General features: G+C 42.6%; 1 protein-coding gene across 5 annotated transcripts; it reads left to right on the top strand.

The window, feature by feature from the left end:
• Positions 1–9,909: 9,909 nt before the first annotated feature.
• On the top strand, positions 9,910–15,953 carry LOC106600498 (zinc finger protein 585A). Of its 5 annotated transcripts, none has more exons than XM_014191895.2 (4): positions 9,910–10,346; positions 12,352–12,738; positions 13,338–14,108; positions 14,410–15,953. In XM_014191895.2, the coding sequence occupies exons 1-4, from the start codon at positions 10,076–10,078 to the stop codon at positions 15,348–15,350; spliced, it is 2,370 nt and encodes a 789-aa protein (XP_014047370.1). In that variant the 5' UTR covers positions 9,910–10,075; the 3' UTR covers positions 15,351–15,953. The 5 variants fall into 5 exon arrangements, with proteins under 5 accessions (XP_014047370.1, XP_014047369.1, XP_014047368.1 ...); XM_014191894.2 differs by having other exon boundaries at positions 12,352–13,098; positions 14,413–15,953; XM_014191893.2 differs by having other exon boundaries at positions 12,352–13,098.
• Positions 15,954–16,462: the final 509 nt, after the last annotated feature.

Below are 16,462 nucleotides of genomic sequence, written 5' to 3'. Positions count from 1 at the left end.
CTTCAAGAGAGCGAGAGTTGCACCCCTTCTCAAAAAACCTACACTCGATCCCTCCGATGTCAACAGCTACAGACCAGTATCCCTTCTTTCTTTTCTCTCCAAAACTCTTGAACGTGCTGTCCTTGGCCAGCTCTCCTGCGATCTCTCTCAGAATGACCTTCTTGATCCAAATCAGTCAGGTTTCAAGACTGGTCATTCAACTGAGACTGCTCTTCTCTGTGTCACGGAGGCTCTCCGCACTGCTAAAGCTAACTCTCTCTCCTCTGCTCTCATCCTTCTAGACCTATCTGCTGCCTTTGATACTGTGAACCATCAGATCCTCCTCTCCACCCTCTCCGAGTTGGGAATCTCTGGCGCGGCTCACTCTTGGATTGCGTCCTACCTGACAGGTCGCTCCTACCAGGTGGCGTGGCGAGAATCTGTCTCCGCACCACGTGCTCTCACCACTGGTGTCCCCCAAGGCTCAGTTCTAGTCCCTCTCCTATTCTCGCTATACACCAAGTCACTTGGCTCTGTCATATCCTCACATAGTCTCTCCTATCATTCCTACGCAGACGACACACAATTAATCTTCTCCTTTCCCCCTTCTGATAATCAGGCGGCGAATCGCATCTCTGCATGTCTGGCAGACATATCAGTGTGGATGACGGATCACCACCTCAAGCTGAACCTCGGCAAGACGGAGCTGCTCTTCCTCCCGGGGAAGGACTGCCCTTTCCATGATCTCGCCATCACGGTTGACAACTCCATTGTGTCCTCCTCCCAGAGTGCTAAGAGTCTCGGCGTGACCCTGGACAACACCCTGTCGTTCTCCGCTAACATCAAGGCGGTGACCCGATCCTTTAGGTTCATGCTATACAACATTCGCAGAGTACGACCCTGCCTTACACAGGAAGCGGCGCAGGTCCTAATCCAGGCACTTGTCATCTCCCGTCTGGACTACTGCAACTCCCTGTTGGCAGGGCTCCCTGCCTGTGCCATTAAACCCCTACAACTCATCCAGAACGCCGCAGCCCGTCTGGTGTTCAACCTTTCCAAGTTCTCTCACGTCACCCCGCTCCTCCGCACACTCCACTGGCTTCCAGTTGAAGCTCACATCTGCTACAAGACCATGGTGCTTGCCTACGGAGCAGTGAGGGGAACGGCACCTCCGTACCTTCAGGTTCTGATCAGGCCCTACACCCAAAGAAGGGCACTGCGTTCATCCACCTCTGGCCTGCTGGCCCCCCTACCTCTGCGGAAGCACAGTTCCCGCTCAGCCCAGTCAAAACTGTTTGCTGCTCTGGCACCCCAATGGTGGAACAAGCTCCCTCACGACGCCAGGACAGCGGAGTCAATCACCACCTTCCGTAGACACCTGAAACCCCACCTCTTTAAGGAATACCTGGGATAGGATAAAGTAATCCTTCTAACCCCCCCCAAAAAAAAGATATAGATGTACTATTGTAAAGTGGTTGTTCCACTGGATATCATAAGGTGAATGCACCAATTTGTAAGTCGCTCTGGATAAGAGCGTCTGCTAAATGACGTAAATGTAAATGTCAGGCAAGATCTCATCACATAAGCATGGCTCACAATACCAGGCTCTATTGATGAGTAACTTTTCGGGATCTTTAAGACTTGTATTAGTGTAGCAGACAGGGATCTGTGAAACCCTTTCCCCAGCCTCTTTAAGCAATTAAAAGAAGGCCTTTTTTAATAGCTTGGTGGTTTGGATGCTTCAGGAGGGGGGGGGGTCATGTGTGTTTGCGAGGCGGAGGTCATGAGTTTGAGTCTCGGTGTGAGCTGATCGGGGGAAGAACTTGTTAAGCAAGCAACGTGTTGTGCTTTACATGAACTTCCTGAACTTATCCCTATAGGCTTTAGCTGAGTGGGCTAACACAGAGCAGGTAGATACGGACAAAAATCCATGTCGTGATAAATTGCCTGAATTGAAGTGATAACGATAAATAAGATGATATGTTTATAATGTTCGTTTTTTTATTATCCTTTAAACTGCTACTGCTAGTTCGATGGTTGTAGCCATTAACAATTAGCACATTTATTTTAAACTTCACATTTCTCTAGTACAGGCTACTTATCGTAATAAACCATACCAGCAAAATGCCTGCAATAAGTGATCAATATGGTTGATGTCGATAATTGACACTGAAATCGCTCCATATATAATAACTCCTAAAGTATTGGGACAGTGACACATTATTTGTTGTTTTGCCTCTGTACTCCAGCAGATGCACAAATATCATACCCCACCAAAATTCTAACCTCCCCTGTTATTGTAATGGTGAGAAGTTAGCATTTCTTTGGGGTAAGATATTTGTGAGTGTGTAACTTTCTCACTCATCATAATTCACAATTCATCAGGACTATCCGTAATCATGGTAGCATCCACATTTATGTAGAAGTGTTAAGAAACATATTCTATTCTTATTTACAATAAAAGTGACTCCAAAATGACATTACATTACATTACTTACCATTAATTTCTATTGGGCACAAAATAATCTGAAACACAACCAAAACACCAAATGTATCCAACAAGTTTGTAGAGTCACAAGCTTGATGTTATCATTGAGTGCTAGGAATATGAGACCAAATACTAAACTTTTGACTACTTTAATCAACAGAAGTGAATTTGCCCCAATACTTTTGGTCCCCTAAAATATGGGGACTATGTACAAAAAGTGCTGTAATTTCTAAACGGTTCAGCTGATATGGATTAAAATGGGATTTGCCGCCCCCCTGCTGTCATGGCGGGTGCTATTGGTGCTATATCTGCGTTTACACCTTTTCTGTCCTCGGGGTTGGTCATTTTAGGGGATTTGAATCTGGATTAGCTATCCCCAGCCTCAGCTCAATTTAAGAGTATATGCATTGATTTTAATCTGACTCAATTGATCTCAAAACCCGCACGGCTAAATGTGAAAAACCCTGTTATCTCTTCAATGATTGATTTTAATTCTTACTAATAACTATTTGTCTAGTGGAATATTTGCATATGATCTCAGTGATCATTGTCCCATATATGTATAAGAGATACGAAACAGCAAAATACAAATCCTTGTTCAATTGACATGTTCTACTCTGATTTAGCAACAAAAAAAGAGAAAATAGAAAAATATGCACACCCAACTAATCAGGCAAAGGAAAGAAGAACGTATCAATGGAATGTCCGCAACTCTAGTATACTCCAATAGTGATTGAATCAGACGCACAACAAGGACAACGATTCGATCTGAGTTGTATCTTCATCAGGTCATCTCCACTCAGGCTCTACTCTGATTTAGCCACTGTCTCCTGTATTCCTGACCTGAGTTGGCTCTAGAAAATGTATCCTCCATATTTATTCCTCTAGCAGATCAACACACGCCTTTCAAACAGTTCAGAGATCGATCGAACCTTTGGTTTTCTTCTGAATTATCTGAGCTCATTCAAAGGAGAAATCAGGTCTGGGCCAAAGCAAGGGAAAACAGACACTGTAGTGGACTGGCAATCTTTCAGAAAATTGAGAAACAGATGTACTATATCGATTAAGAAAGCTAAATAAAGCTACTTTTTAAGATCTACTGTACAGTGAGGGGAAAAAGTATTTGATCCTGTGCTGATTTTGTACGTTTGCCCACTGACAAAGAAATGACCAGTCTATAATTTTAATGGTAGGTTTATTTGAACAGTGAGAGACAGAATAACAACAAAAGAATCCAGAAAAACTCATGTCGAAAATGTTATAAAATTATTTGCATTTTAATGAGAGAAATAAGTATTTGACCTCTCTGCAAAACATGACTTAGTACTTGGTGGCATAACCCTTGTTGGAAATCACATAGGTCAGACGTTTCTTGTAGTTGGCCACCAGGTTTGCACACATCTCAGGAGGGATTTTGTCCCACTCCTCTTTGCAGATCTTCCCCAAGTCATTAAGGTTTCGAGGATGACGTTTGGCAACTCGAACCTTCAGCTCCCTCCACAGATTTTCTATGGGATTAAGGTCTGGAGACTGGCTAGGCCACTCCAGGACCTTAATGTGCTTCTTCTTGAGCCACTCCTTTGTTGCCTTGGCTGTGTGTTTTGGGTCATTGTCATGCTGGAATACCCATCCACGACCCATTTTCAATGCCCTGGCTGAGGGAAGGAGGTTCTCACCCAAGATTTGACGGTACATGGCCCTGTCCATCGTCCCTTTGATGTGGTGAAGTTGTCCTGTCCCCTCCATGTATGACGGTGGGGATGGTGTTCTTGTGGTCATAGGCAGCATTCCTCCTTCTCCAAACACGGCTAGTTGAGTTGATGCCAAAGAGCTCCATTTTGGTCTCATCTGACCACAACACTTTCACCCAGTTGTCCTCTGAATCATTCAGATGTTCATTGGCAAACTTCAGACGGGCATGTATATGTGCTTTCTTGAGCAGGGGGACCATGCGGGCGCTGCAGGGTTTCAGTCCTTCACGGCGTAGTGTGTTACCAATTGTTTTCTTGGTGACTATGGTCCCAGCTGCCTTGAGATCATTGACAAGATCCTCCCGTGTAGTTCTGGGCTGATTCCTCACCATTCTCATGATCATTGCAACTCCACGAGGTGAGATCTTGCATGGAGCCCCAGGCCAAGGGAGATTGACAGTTATTTTGTGTTTCTTCCATTTGCGAATAATCGCACCAACTGTTGTCACCTTCTCACCAAGCTGCTTGGCCATTTCAGCCTTGTGTAGGTCTACAATCTTGTCCCTGACATCCTTGGAGAGCTCTTTGGTCTTGGCCATGGTGGAGAGTTTGGAATCTGATTGATTGATTGCTTCTGTGGACAGGTGTCTTTTATACAGGTAATAAACTGAGATTAGAAGCACTACCTTTAAGAGTGTGCTCCTAATCTCAGATCGTTACCTGTATAAAAGACACCCTGGGAGCCAGAAATCTTTCTGATTGAGAGGGGGTCAAATACTTATTTCCCTCATTAAAATGCAAATCAATTTATAACATTTTTGACAAGCGGTTTTCTGGATTTTTTTGTTGTTATTCTGTCTCTCACTGTTCAAATAAACCTACCATTAAAATTATAGACTGATCATTTCTTTGTCAGTGGGCAAACGTACAAAATCAGCAGGGGATCAAATACTTTTTTCCCTCACTGTATCTCTGACTCTGCTGGTGTCAGAAATGCAGTAAAAAAAAATGTATGCACTGATGCGTACAAATTCCTCTTCTTCCCTGCCTAAGCAAGTTCTGTCAGACTCTGGCATCATAACTGAGAATAATGGGATAAGTGATGCTTTTAATCATTATTTTATCTCGGCAGGCTTTTATGATGGTGCCGGAGGGGACTGCTGCCGTTTTACGGGCTCCGAACCCGAACGGTTAAACTATTTTGTGTGTTTTTTCACATTGTTTGTAAATAATGTTGCTGCTACCGTCCCTTATGAACGAAAAGAGCTTCTGGACATCAGAACAGCGATTACTCATTCTCAAACTGGACAAAGAGTATTTCTTTAATGAGTCCAACACAAAGGATATACTGCTTCTCCAAGACAAAATCCCTGTCATTCGCCGGAAGAAAAGACGGAAATACAAAGGGAATTTGTCAGTGAGTGGGTAACCCGCCTCTACCATCTAATATTGGCCAACGGGCAATCACTGGAGAATAAACTTGATGATCTTCGATCGAGACTATCTTACCAACGGGACATTAAAAACTGTAATAATTTTATGTTTCACGAGTCGTGGCTGAACGACAATACGGATAATATACAGTTGGCTGGGTTTTCCGTGCATCGGCTGGACAGAACAGCTTTGTCTGGTAAGACGAGAGGTGGGGGTATGTGTCTATTTGTCAATAACAGCTGTTGCGTGATGTCTAATATTAAGGAAGTCTTGAGGTATTGCTCGCCTGAGGTAGAGTACCTCATGATAAGCTGTAGACCACACTATCAACCAAGAGAGTTTTCATAGATATAGCCGTCTACTTACCACCACAAACCGATGCTGGCACTAAGACCGCACTCAACAAACTGTATAAGTCCATAAGCAAACAAGAAAATGCTCATCCAGAAGCGGCACTCCTAATGGACAAGGGCCTTTAATGCAAGCAAACTTAAATCCGTTGTACCTAATTTGTACCAGCATGTCACATGTGCAACCAAAGAAAAAATAAACTCTAGACCACCCTCACTCCACACAGAGAGACGCATTCAAAGCTCTCCCTTGAACTCCATTTGGCAAATCTGACCATAATTCTATACTCCTGATTCATGCTTACAAGCAGTCTAATGCAGGAAGTACTACTAACTCGCTCATTACAAAAGTGGACAGATGACGCAGATGCCACGCAACAGGACTGTTTTGCTAGCACAGACTGGAATATCTTTCGGGATTCATCAAATGGCATTAAGGATTATACCACCTCAGTCACCGGCTTCATCAATAAGTGTATCGACGACGTCGTCCCCACAGTGTACATATCCCAACCAGAAGCCATGGATTACAGGCAACATCCGCACCGAGCTAAAGGCTAGAGCTGCCGCTTTCAAGGAGCGGAACACTAATCCTTTAAACAGGTCAACATTCACAAGGCCGTGGCGCCAGACGGATTACCAAGACGTGTACTCAGAGCATGCATGGACCAACTGGCAACTTCACTGACATTTTCAACCTCTCCCTGACTGAGTCTGTAATACCTACATGTTTCAAGCAGACCACCATAGTCCCTGTTCCGAAGAAAGCGAAGGTAACCTGTCTAAATTACTTTCGCCCTGTAGCACTCACATCAGTAGCCATGAAGTGCTTTGAAAGGCTGGTCATCAACACCATCATCCAGGAAACCCTAGACCCACTCCAATTTGCATACCACCCCAACAGATCCACAGATGACGCAATCGCACTCCCCACTCTTTCCCACCTGGACAAAGGAACACCTATGTGAGAATGCTGTTCATTGACTACAGCTCAGGGCTTCAACACCATAGTGCCCACAAAGCTCACCACTAAGCTAAGGACCCTGGGACTAAAACAGCTCCCTCTGCAACTGGATCCTGGACTTACTGACGGGCCGGCCCCAGGTGATAAGGGTAGGCAACAAAACATCTGCCACGCTGATCCTCAACACAGAGGCCACTCAGAGGTGTGTGCTTAGTCCCCTCCTGTACTCCCTGTTCACCCACGACTGCATGGCCAAGCACGACTCCAACACCATCATTAAGTTTGCTGACAACACAACAGTGGTAGGCCTGATCACCGACAACGATGAGACAGTCTATAGGGAGGAGATCAGAGACCTGGCAGTGTGTTATTCTGCCACCAACCTCTCCCTCAACGTGAGCAAGACAAAGGAGCGGATAGTGGACTCCAGGAAAAGGGGGGCCGAAAACGCCCCCATTCACATTAACGGGCTGTAGTGGAGCGGTTCGAGAGTTTCACAAGCTCCTTGGTGTCCACATCACCAACAAACTATCATGGTCCAAACACACCAAGACAGTCATGAAGAAGGCACAGCAACACCCCTCAGGAAACTGAAAAGATTTGGCATGGGTTCCCAGATCCTCAAAAAGTTCTACAGCTGCACCATTGAGAGCGTCCTGACCAGTTGCATGGCAACTGCTCGGCCTCCAACCATAAGGCGCAACAGAAGGTAGTGCGTACAGCTCAGTACATCACTGGGGCCAAGCTTCCTGCCATCCAGGACCTATATACTAGGCAGTGTCAGAGGAAGGCCCCAAAAAATTGTCAAAGACTCTAGTCACCCAAGTCATAGACTGCTCTCTCTGCTACTGCACGGCAGGCAGTACCGGAGAGCCAAGTCTCGGTTAAAAGGCTCCTTAACAGATTCCACCCCCAAGCTATAAGACTGCTGAACAATTAATCAAATGGCCACCTGGACTATTTACATTGACACCCCCCCAGCCCCCCCCCCCCAGATTGCGAAATCCTTGACCCATATTTTTTACCTAATGATTATATCTGCTACTATCCTCAAGGTTTGGAAGGCGGCCCTTGTGCTCCCTCTTCACAAAGGTGGTGAGCCTTGTGACCAAAATAATTATTGGCCTATTTCTAAACTCTTGCCCAGCTAAAATGTTGATTAATTCTCAGCTACGATCTTTCTTATCTTTGAAATGTATATCAGTTGGGGTTTGAGTGTGCAAAGCTGTCGCCAAGGCAAAGGGTGGCTACTTTGAAGAATCTAAAATATATTTTGATTTCTTTAACAGTTTTTTGGTTACATGATTCCATGTGTGCTATTTCATAGTTTTGATGTCTTCACTATTATTCTACAATGTAGAAAATTGTAAAAATAAAGAAAAACCCTTGAATGAGTACGTGTGTCCAAACTTTTGACTGTTACTGCATATCTTTCATCTCTCTGTTTCCTCATTTTCCTTCAATTCACAAGAGGCTGAATGTATCTTACGTTAGAAAACATCAGTGTGAGCGAAACAGCGCCCCTCTGTCTCTCTATGTATAGGCCATCGATCCGATGCTGTCTGGTCCAAACGAGTATGACATTGTTGCAGCCCGTAGCATTGAAGGCAAGAAGCCAGTGAGCATCTGGCCTCCCTTGACAATTTTTTTTTTTTAAATACAATGAGCTAAACTGATCGAGCTCAACCGTGAACCCCCCAAAAAAGTGTCAAGGGAAGCCAGCTTGGATTTGACATCACTCCTATCAAATCCGATTGAGAGCATACGTCACTGACAGAAAAATTAGAATTGTTACATCTAGTTGTGTTGTTGTCCTCTGGTGGCTAGCTAGCCAGCTAAGAAAAATGGTCCCTTTCCTAAATTAGCTATGGATAGAGACAGGGATTTGGACTTGTGGTTTTACTTAATTCTGATTCAACCATTAATTCATACATTGTTTGTGCCCCTGGCCTGAGAGGATGGAAGTTCAATATGTAGAAGTTAACTAACTAACGTTGCCCATGAATGGAAGTTAGACTAGCGAGTAAGCATTTTAGTCAGGTAGCCTAGGACAACAAAAAATAATGGTGTGTACTGTATGACAGAGTGATAGACCATTTCATCAACATGAAAGAGAGGAGGAGGGCATTGGCGTTTCTCTACAAGAAGGGTGAGTCAACATGTTTTTCTACTTGCACAAACACGCATGCACACACACGCACACAGAAGTCAGAACCATGGACAGACACATCATATTTAGCTTACATTGATTGGACTAAATTGTTTTTGGTATCTTTTAGTTGTCACTGTATTAGACTAAGCAAAGGCGATTTGATGAAGTTGAAATGGTGCTGGATTAGTGGAGGCAGCCCCTGTTTTCTTTGTGACTTGCCGTAACTCTCTGTGGTTCTAAATCTATTAGTTGTTTAGTGGTCCGAAAATGTCAGAAACATTAACTTGCTTGACCATGCTGTAGGTAGGTCATGTAACTGTTACTGTACATGCAATATGCTTTGTGAACTTCACTGGACAGAGGTTGCTATCCGGTTTTGTGACAAAACAAAGGTGAGGTTGAATTTATTCTGCCACTGCCTTCTTATTGTCTCGGCCTTTAGGCCTATATATATCACTGTTGCGAGGTATATGAACGAACAGGATAAATCATAGAGCAAACAACGCAATTATCACAACACATAGGTTGTAGTATGACTTTTTCTGTGGGGGGGCTTGGCTTCCCCAGTGATTTTACCCACTCACTGCTACTGGCATCTGGATAAACGAGTTGAGTTAAGAAGCTGAGAATAAAAATGTGCTTCTTCTATAGAAATATGTATTGCCTCTCGCTAAATAGTAGAAAGCAGACTATTCAGTCAACGTTCCTATAGGTCCTAGACTATGGCGACAATCTATAGAGGAACCAGACTAATTAAAATAATTGTATTTATTGTAGATAGGCCATGACTGACCTCACACTCCAGTACAGTAGATGGCGGTGTATGCGATCCGCAAACCCAATCTCAAAGAAGAAGAAACTAGCAGCGACACAGAACTACACGGGTAACATTGTAGCTAGCATTTTTAAACCAAATGATTAGCCTACCAGTAGCATATTAACGTTACTTAGAAACAAAGTTCCAATCTTTTGCAGGAGTAAGACAGAGCTGCGTTAAGATTAATTAAACATTTGAAAATGTTGAGCAGTGTTTCTCTACGGGCGCAGATCGCTTCCATCATAGAGGTACTTTCTAAAGCGGCGGTTGCAGAAATTAGCAAAGTAGTCGACGATGGTATAGTTGTGTTACGTGTGGAAATGTGTCAACGGGAAAATGAAATCAATGTCCTGAAAAATAATTTACAACAACTTGACAGCGAGCTTCGAAGAGCTCGAGCTCGTGGGATTCAAGCTCGAAGACGCATTCATCATGGTCGATCAGTCGCTGCTGAGAATCTTGGGAGAGAAGGTGGGTACACGACCTAGTATTAGCAGCAACTCTACTATCAATCAATAGTTAGCAGTACGTAACTGCACGTAACACTGGTCAACTAGCAATAGCACAATTTCAGGTAAACAATGTAGGTTTATTTGATCGGCCAACTCACGTTCACATTGAACCAGAATCTGTATTTACAGAATATGTTGATTATCCTTAAACCCAGGACGCAGCCATTCACCAGCTTTTCAAGATTAATAATATAGAAATACGAACGGTACTTAATAACGAATGTAGTTTAATGTCGTTACGGACGGTATGTACTTCTAAAAAAAAAACTCGAAATAAAAAGTTACATGCACCGGGGGGAAAAAAATCGTCTTTAAAGAATTTAAGTATTGTTTTTGACCAAGTGCGCATGCACCTCCTGCAATATTTGTAATGGAATTAATATACACTAAATAAAGCCTATCTTTATGTACTATCACATTAAAAACGTGCACTGTTGTCTACTTACAATACATATTATTGCATTCCGTGTAGCGCCGGTGAAACCGATTGATATGATCATACACTCTTGTAAGGGGATGAAGCAGAGATCTCTATATAATGAGGAGATGCTTATATCTCTGTCCTAACAATGGGAGTCGTTGTCCCAAAGGCGGGAAGGCAAGGGAAGAGCTTAGGTCAACAACAACAAAAAAAGCTTAGGTCAAAATAACGCATTGGGTTTTTTTGGGGAGAGTGAAACTAATTGTTTAGCTGCCTCTCTTACCTCTCTTCCTGCAGATGAGTGATAGGGGTTAACCTAGAGGTTAAGAGCTCTAGATAAGAGTGTCTGCTAAAATGTAAGTTATTCTGGCTTGGACAAGGCTAGTGATGGTGTGATTGTGAAATCATGTCATTATTACATACCGTTACACCCTTCTTTGACACAACCCCTCAGAAACTAGGGTTGGACTGATATATGATTAAATCGAATGTTGTGATATTTGACATCGACAAAATATTGTAAAGTGCAAGAGCCTTAAATTTACAAATCCAAACTGCAGTTTTACGAATTATGCAGTATCAATATGTTGCAAATCCATTTTTTTTTAATACATGCACCGAATACAACAGGTGTAGACCTTAACGTGAAATGCTTACTTACAAGCCCTTAACCAACAATGCAGTTTTAAGAAAATATTTACTAAATAAACTAAAGTTTAAAAAAAGTAACACAATAAAATAACAAGGCTATATACAGGGGGTACCGGTACCGAGTCAATGTGTGGGGGGTACAGGTTAGTTGAGGTAATTGAGGTAATGTTAATATTATGTTTGGTAGGCTCGCATCACTGGGCAGGTCGCAGCTAGGTTTCCCTTTGTAGTCTGTAATAGTTTGCAAGCCATGCCACATCTGACAAGCATCAGAGTCGGTGTAGCAGGATTCAATCTTTGTCCTGTATGGTTGCTTTGCCTGTTTGATGGTTTGTCGGGGGGCATAGTGGGATTTCTTATAAGCGTTCGGGTTAGTGTCCTGAACTTTGAAAGCAGCAGCTTTTGCCTTTAGCTCGGTGCGGATGTTGCCTGTAATCCATGATTTCTGGTTGGGATATGTACGTACGGTCACTGTGGGGACGGTCATTGATGCATTTATTGATGAAGCCGGTGACTGAGGTGGTATACTACTCAATGCCATCGGACGAATCCCAGAACATATTCCAGTCTGTGCTAGCAAAACAGTCCTGTCAGTAGCATCCACGTCATCTGACCACTTCTTAATGAATAAACTAAGCCATATTTTTTCGACATAACATTATTTAATGAGAATGCGACTAATATCGTAAACAAATAAGCAAAAACAAATGCACAGTCTGGAATTATCTAGTCATTAACGGCGCAAAAACGACTATATCGCGATATTTGGAGTAGCATATCATAGAAGAGGTCTCCCATTGTCCAACCCTAACAGACACTGATCCATTTGGTTTATTATTAAAACAAACAATGAAGGATTTTGCTGACATGCAATACTTATTCATTTCCACAGGGCCAGGTAGAAGCGGTACTGCTTGTGTCGGGAGGACCTCGCTTGAGAAACTGCAGTCTGGGGAAGATGGTAATGAAAGGGATGAAGAAGACATTCGACGTGCAGTTGAGATTCAGGTGAAGACTGAGCCAGGAGTGGAGCTGGAACAAAGAGAACAAAGTACAGGGAGAAAGGACAAAGGTTGTCTGGATGCTGAACTGTCAATGTATGACAGAGACAGCCAGCAGTGGATGTCCAGTTCACAAGCAGACAATGATATGGAGATGAGCAATTCAGAATATTTGAATAGTTCAGGGCAAAACTCCCAGTGTCTCCCTGATCACTCTCCTGTACCTCCTGGAAATTCCGACAAGGCGGAAGCGTCATGCAGCAGTGTTTCGTTTCCAGGTAAACCATATTTTGATGTAAGAGGGGATATGATTTCACAGCTCAGACAGTCACAACATTATCGGCAGTCAGACATACTCAAGAGAACAAGTGATGGCACAGTACAGTCAAACCCAGACCCTAGAAGTGTATTGGGTTTTGGCTCAAATTATAATACTGCAAGGAGAGCGAGGACCAAGAGATTTTGCCAGGTTAAGAAACACTTCATTTGCACACTGTGTGGAAAGAGTTTTGAACGTTATGGTCATCTTGAAAGGCATCTGCGAATTCATACGGGTGAGAAACCATACAGCTGTGACCTATGTGGGAGATGTTTCAACCAGAAGAGTAGCCTCAAAGGGCATCTGAAGACTCACAGAGGTAAGAGATTAGAATCAGTATGTAAACAGTACATTGGTTATAGATCATAGGCAATTCCATGACTGCATACCAAATCACACCCTATTCCCTATATAGTGTAGAGCCCATAGGGCTCTGGGCAAAAGTAGTGCATTGTATAGGTAATTGGGTACAATTTGGAACAGCAATATATTGGTTATTATAGGACATAAACAATTCCCTGTCTCATTTTATTAATCAAATGTAATATTTCCACACAGTATCGATAGACGGACAAGCTAACAACGCGGAGATGCCTCCCCTGGATAGAAGTCAGTCTGAGGAAGAGCAATGCAACAAAAATAATGAAGTGGTCCAAACTCCTCCTGAGATACCTGTGAAGTCGGAGCCAGAGGAGCAGAAGGATGCATCCCAGATACTGAATCATGAAGGAGAAGAACAGACTGCAGGAAGCGCAGAAGAACTGGCTGCTAAGTTGTCATTGTATGAGAGAGGGAGCCAGTCGTGGATGTCCGGTTCACAAGCAGACAATGATATTGAGACAAGCAATTCAGAATATTTCAGCAGTTCTGGTCACAAGTCACAGTGTTTCCCTGACCATTCGCCTTTAAATCATGTCCCAGGAATGGTGGAAGCGTCATGCAGCAGTGCTTCATTTCCAGGAAAACCATATGTCGATGTCAGAGAGGATATGATTTTGCAGCTCAGACAGCAACATTATGGACCTTCAGACACACTCTTGATAGCAAGTGACGGCACAGTACAGTCAAACTCACAGGGCATGGAAGGGGTTACACTGAACCATAGCCCTATCTTCTCTAGTTTTCCAAGAAAAGTGAGAACCTTCCAAGGAGTCACCAAGGACAAGAAGTGCTTCATCTGTTCATTCTGTGGGAAAGTTTTTGAGCGGGTTGGTCATCTGGAAAGGCACCAGCGAATTCATACGGGTGAGAAACCGTACAGATGTGAAATATGCGGAAGGTGTTTCAACCAGAAGAGCAGCCTCAAAGGGCATCTGAAGACTCACAGAGGTAAGTGACAAAAATAATGTTTTTCATACTTTTAATACATGAAAATTAAAATCTGTTAACTGTTCTAAGGTTCCATCCTAAAGGGCACCCTATTCCCTTTATAGTGTACTACTTTTGACCTTGGCCCATAGGGCTCTGATCAAAGTAGTGCACTACATACAGAATAAGGTGTCATTTGGGACAGATACTAAATGTTTTCCTGGTCTCTTTCAGTGGTTTAGGATGAAGTTTAACAGCTAATGTTAAATTGCTATTTTGATGTTATCAATGCTAAAATATTTGGTACTCTTGTTTTGTCAAGCAGATGGTGTTGAAATGCTAACGGAACAACCTCTACTTGATAAGAAGCCTGATGTCCATCCTAAACCCTCAGAGAACCCAGAGGAACAGAGGGCTCAGGCCTCACTTGCTGAAGAACAGCCTAGCTCTGGTGACAGTGAAGATGAGGAGGGGGGAAGGGGGCAGGGGTTAGTAGTGAAAGCAGAGCAAGAGAAGGAGTTTAAAGCCCAGACAATCAATCTGTCTGGACATCAACACCAACAAAGCACAGAGCGACCAGGTTATCAGGATGACCCAGAGTATGTCATGGATGAGAGGGAGAGTCAGATGGGGAGATCTTTTACAGCAGAGAGGCACAATGATAACGAGTCTGGGTCTGTACATCCAGGTTGCTCCTTCGATGGTACAAAGCAGCAGAACTCCCATCCAGATTCACCCAGTGTGAAATACAATCACCGTCTTTTTGATGGAATGCACCACCACGGGTTCTATTCGTCAGCTTCTAGAGAGGTGGAACTTGAACACTTGTCTTTTCAGGATGAGAAAAACAAGTTGGAAATGATTGAGCAAGAGCAGTATGCAGGAATGGCTCTAAATGTAAGGAACCGAGAGGATGGCAATGGGACAATGCTACCCAGGTTTCAGGGCCGGGTACCACTACCTGTAGAGAAGGAAACGGCAATGAGAGAGTACATCACAGAACCAAACAGTCAAGAAGGCATTTTATTTGCCCTTGGTATAGACGGTTTTGACAGCACAGAGGGCAGCAGTGCCACCACAGACAACACAAGAAATAGATGTTTCATATGCTCCATTTGTGGAAAGAGTTTTGATCGCCATAGTCATTTTGAAAGACACCAGCGCACTCATACTGGTGAGAAACCCTACTGCTGTGAGATATGTGGTAAGAGTTTCACTCAGAAGAGCAGCCTGAAAGCTCATCAGAGACTTCATACAGGGTAGTTAATCAAAGGCCAGATGGGCTTCATCAAAATGCAATCAATACTAGTGTTGTAAAATGAGTATTGGACATATGGCTGCTATTGGTAATAACTCGGTGTTGCAACAATTTGGAAGTCCAACTATATTGTGTTGACTTAATATGTTTGTTTTATATGTTTGTTTCCATTACACTTGATTAAATGGAACATTTGAGTAGTGCTTAGTTTGTCGTAATATATATATATATATATATATATATATATATATATATATATATATATAAAAAAAAAAAGGTTAAAGAAAAACTTTGAATAATGACATTTCTTTTCTCTCTTTCTACATCAAACATATGGATAATTTATCCAATTAATAGGGTTACGTAACCATTGTTTTTGGAGAAGACCTTGATGGTAAGTTTGCCTACTACTCAATGAATGAGTAGAGTAGTTCAAATTGAGTTTTTTTACTCAAGCTACCAAAACACAGGAAAATCAGCCTAGTTTGAGTAAAATGTGCTTATTTTTCTGCATGTATATATTTTAAGTAAATGTAAAATTGTGAATGTCTCAATCTTGTGGGTTCACTGTTTTACTTGTTAGTAAAATAAAATGTTTTATAAGAGGATTCCTATTTTTTGCCTTTCCAACTTTGGTGTTCACTTTTCTAGTATTTTCAGTAACAGAAGTTTGATGCGGAAGTAGTTTATTTTGCAAACCGATTTCAATTTTGGTTGATGTGGCTTGCTTTTAGAATTACAAGTTGGATATACAGTTGAAGTCGGAAGTTTACCATACAACTTAGCCAAATACATTTAAACTCAGTTTTTCACAATTCCTGACATTTAATCCTAGTAAAAATTCCCTGTCTTAAGTCAGTTAGGATCACCACTTTAAGATTGTGAAATGTCAGAATAGTAGTAGAGATAATTATTTATTTAAGCTTTTATTTCTTTCATCACATTCCCAGTGGGTCAGAAGTTCACATACACTCAATTAGTATTTGGTAGCATTGCCTTTAAATTCTTTAACTTGGTTCGAACGGTTCGGGTAGCCTTCCACAAGCTTCCCACAATAAGTTGGGTGAATTTTGGCCCATTCCTCCTGACAGAGCTGGTGTAACGGAGTCAAGGTAGT

This window comes from Salmo salar, chromosome ssa03 (assembly GCF_905237065.1).
Source record: "Salmo salar chromosome ssa03, Ssal_v3.1, whole genome shotgun sequence".
Lineage (NCBI taxonomy): Eukaryota > Metazoa > Chordata > Actinopteri > Salmoniformes > Salmonidae > Salmo > Salmo salar.
The sequence above is the reverse complement of the archived record's forward strand: the minus strand, read 5'-3'. Positions and strand labels throughout refer to the sequence as shown.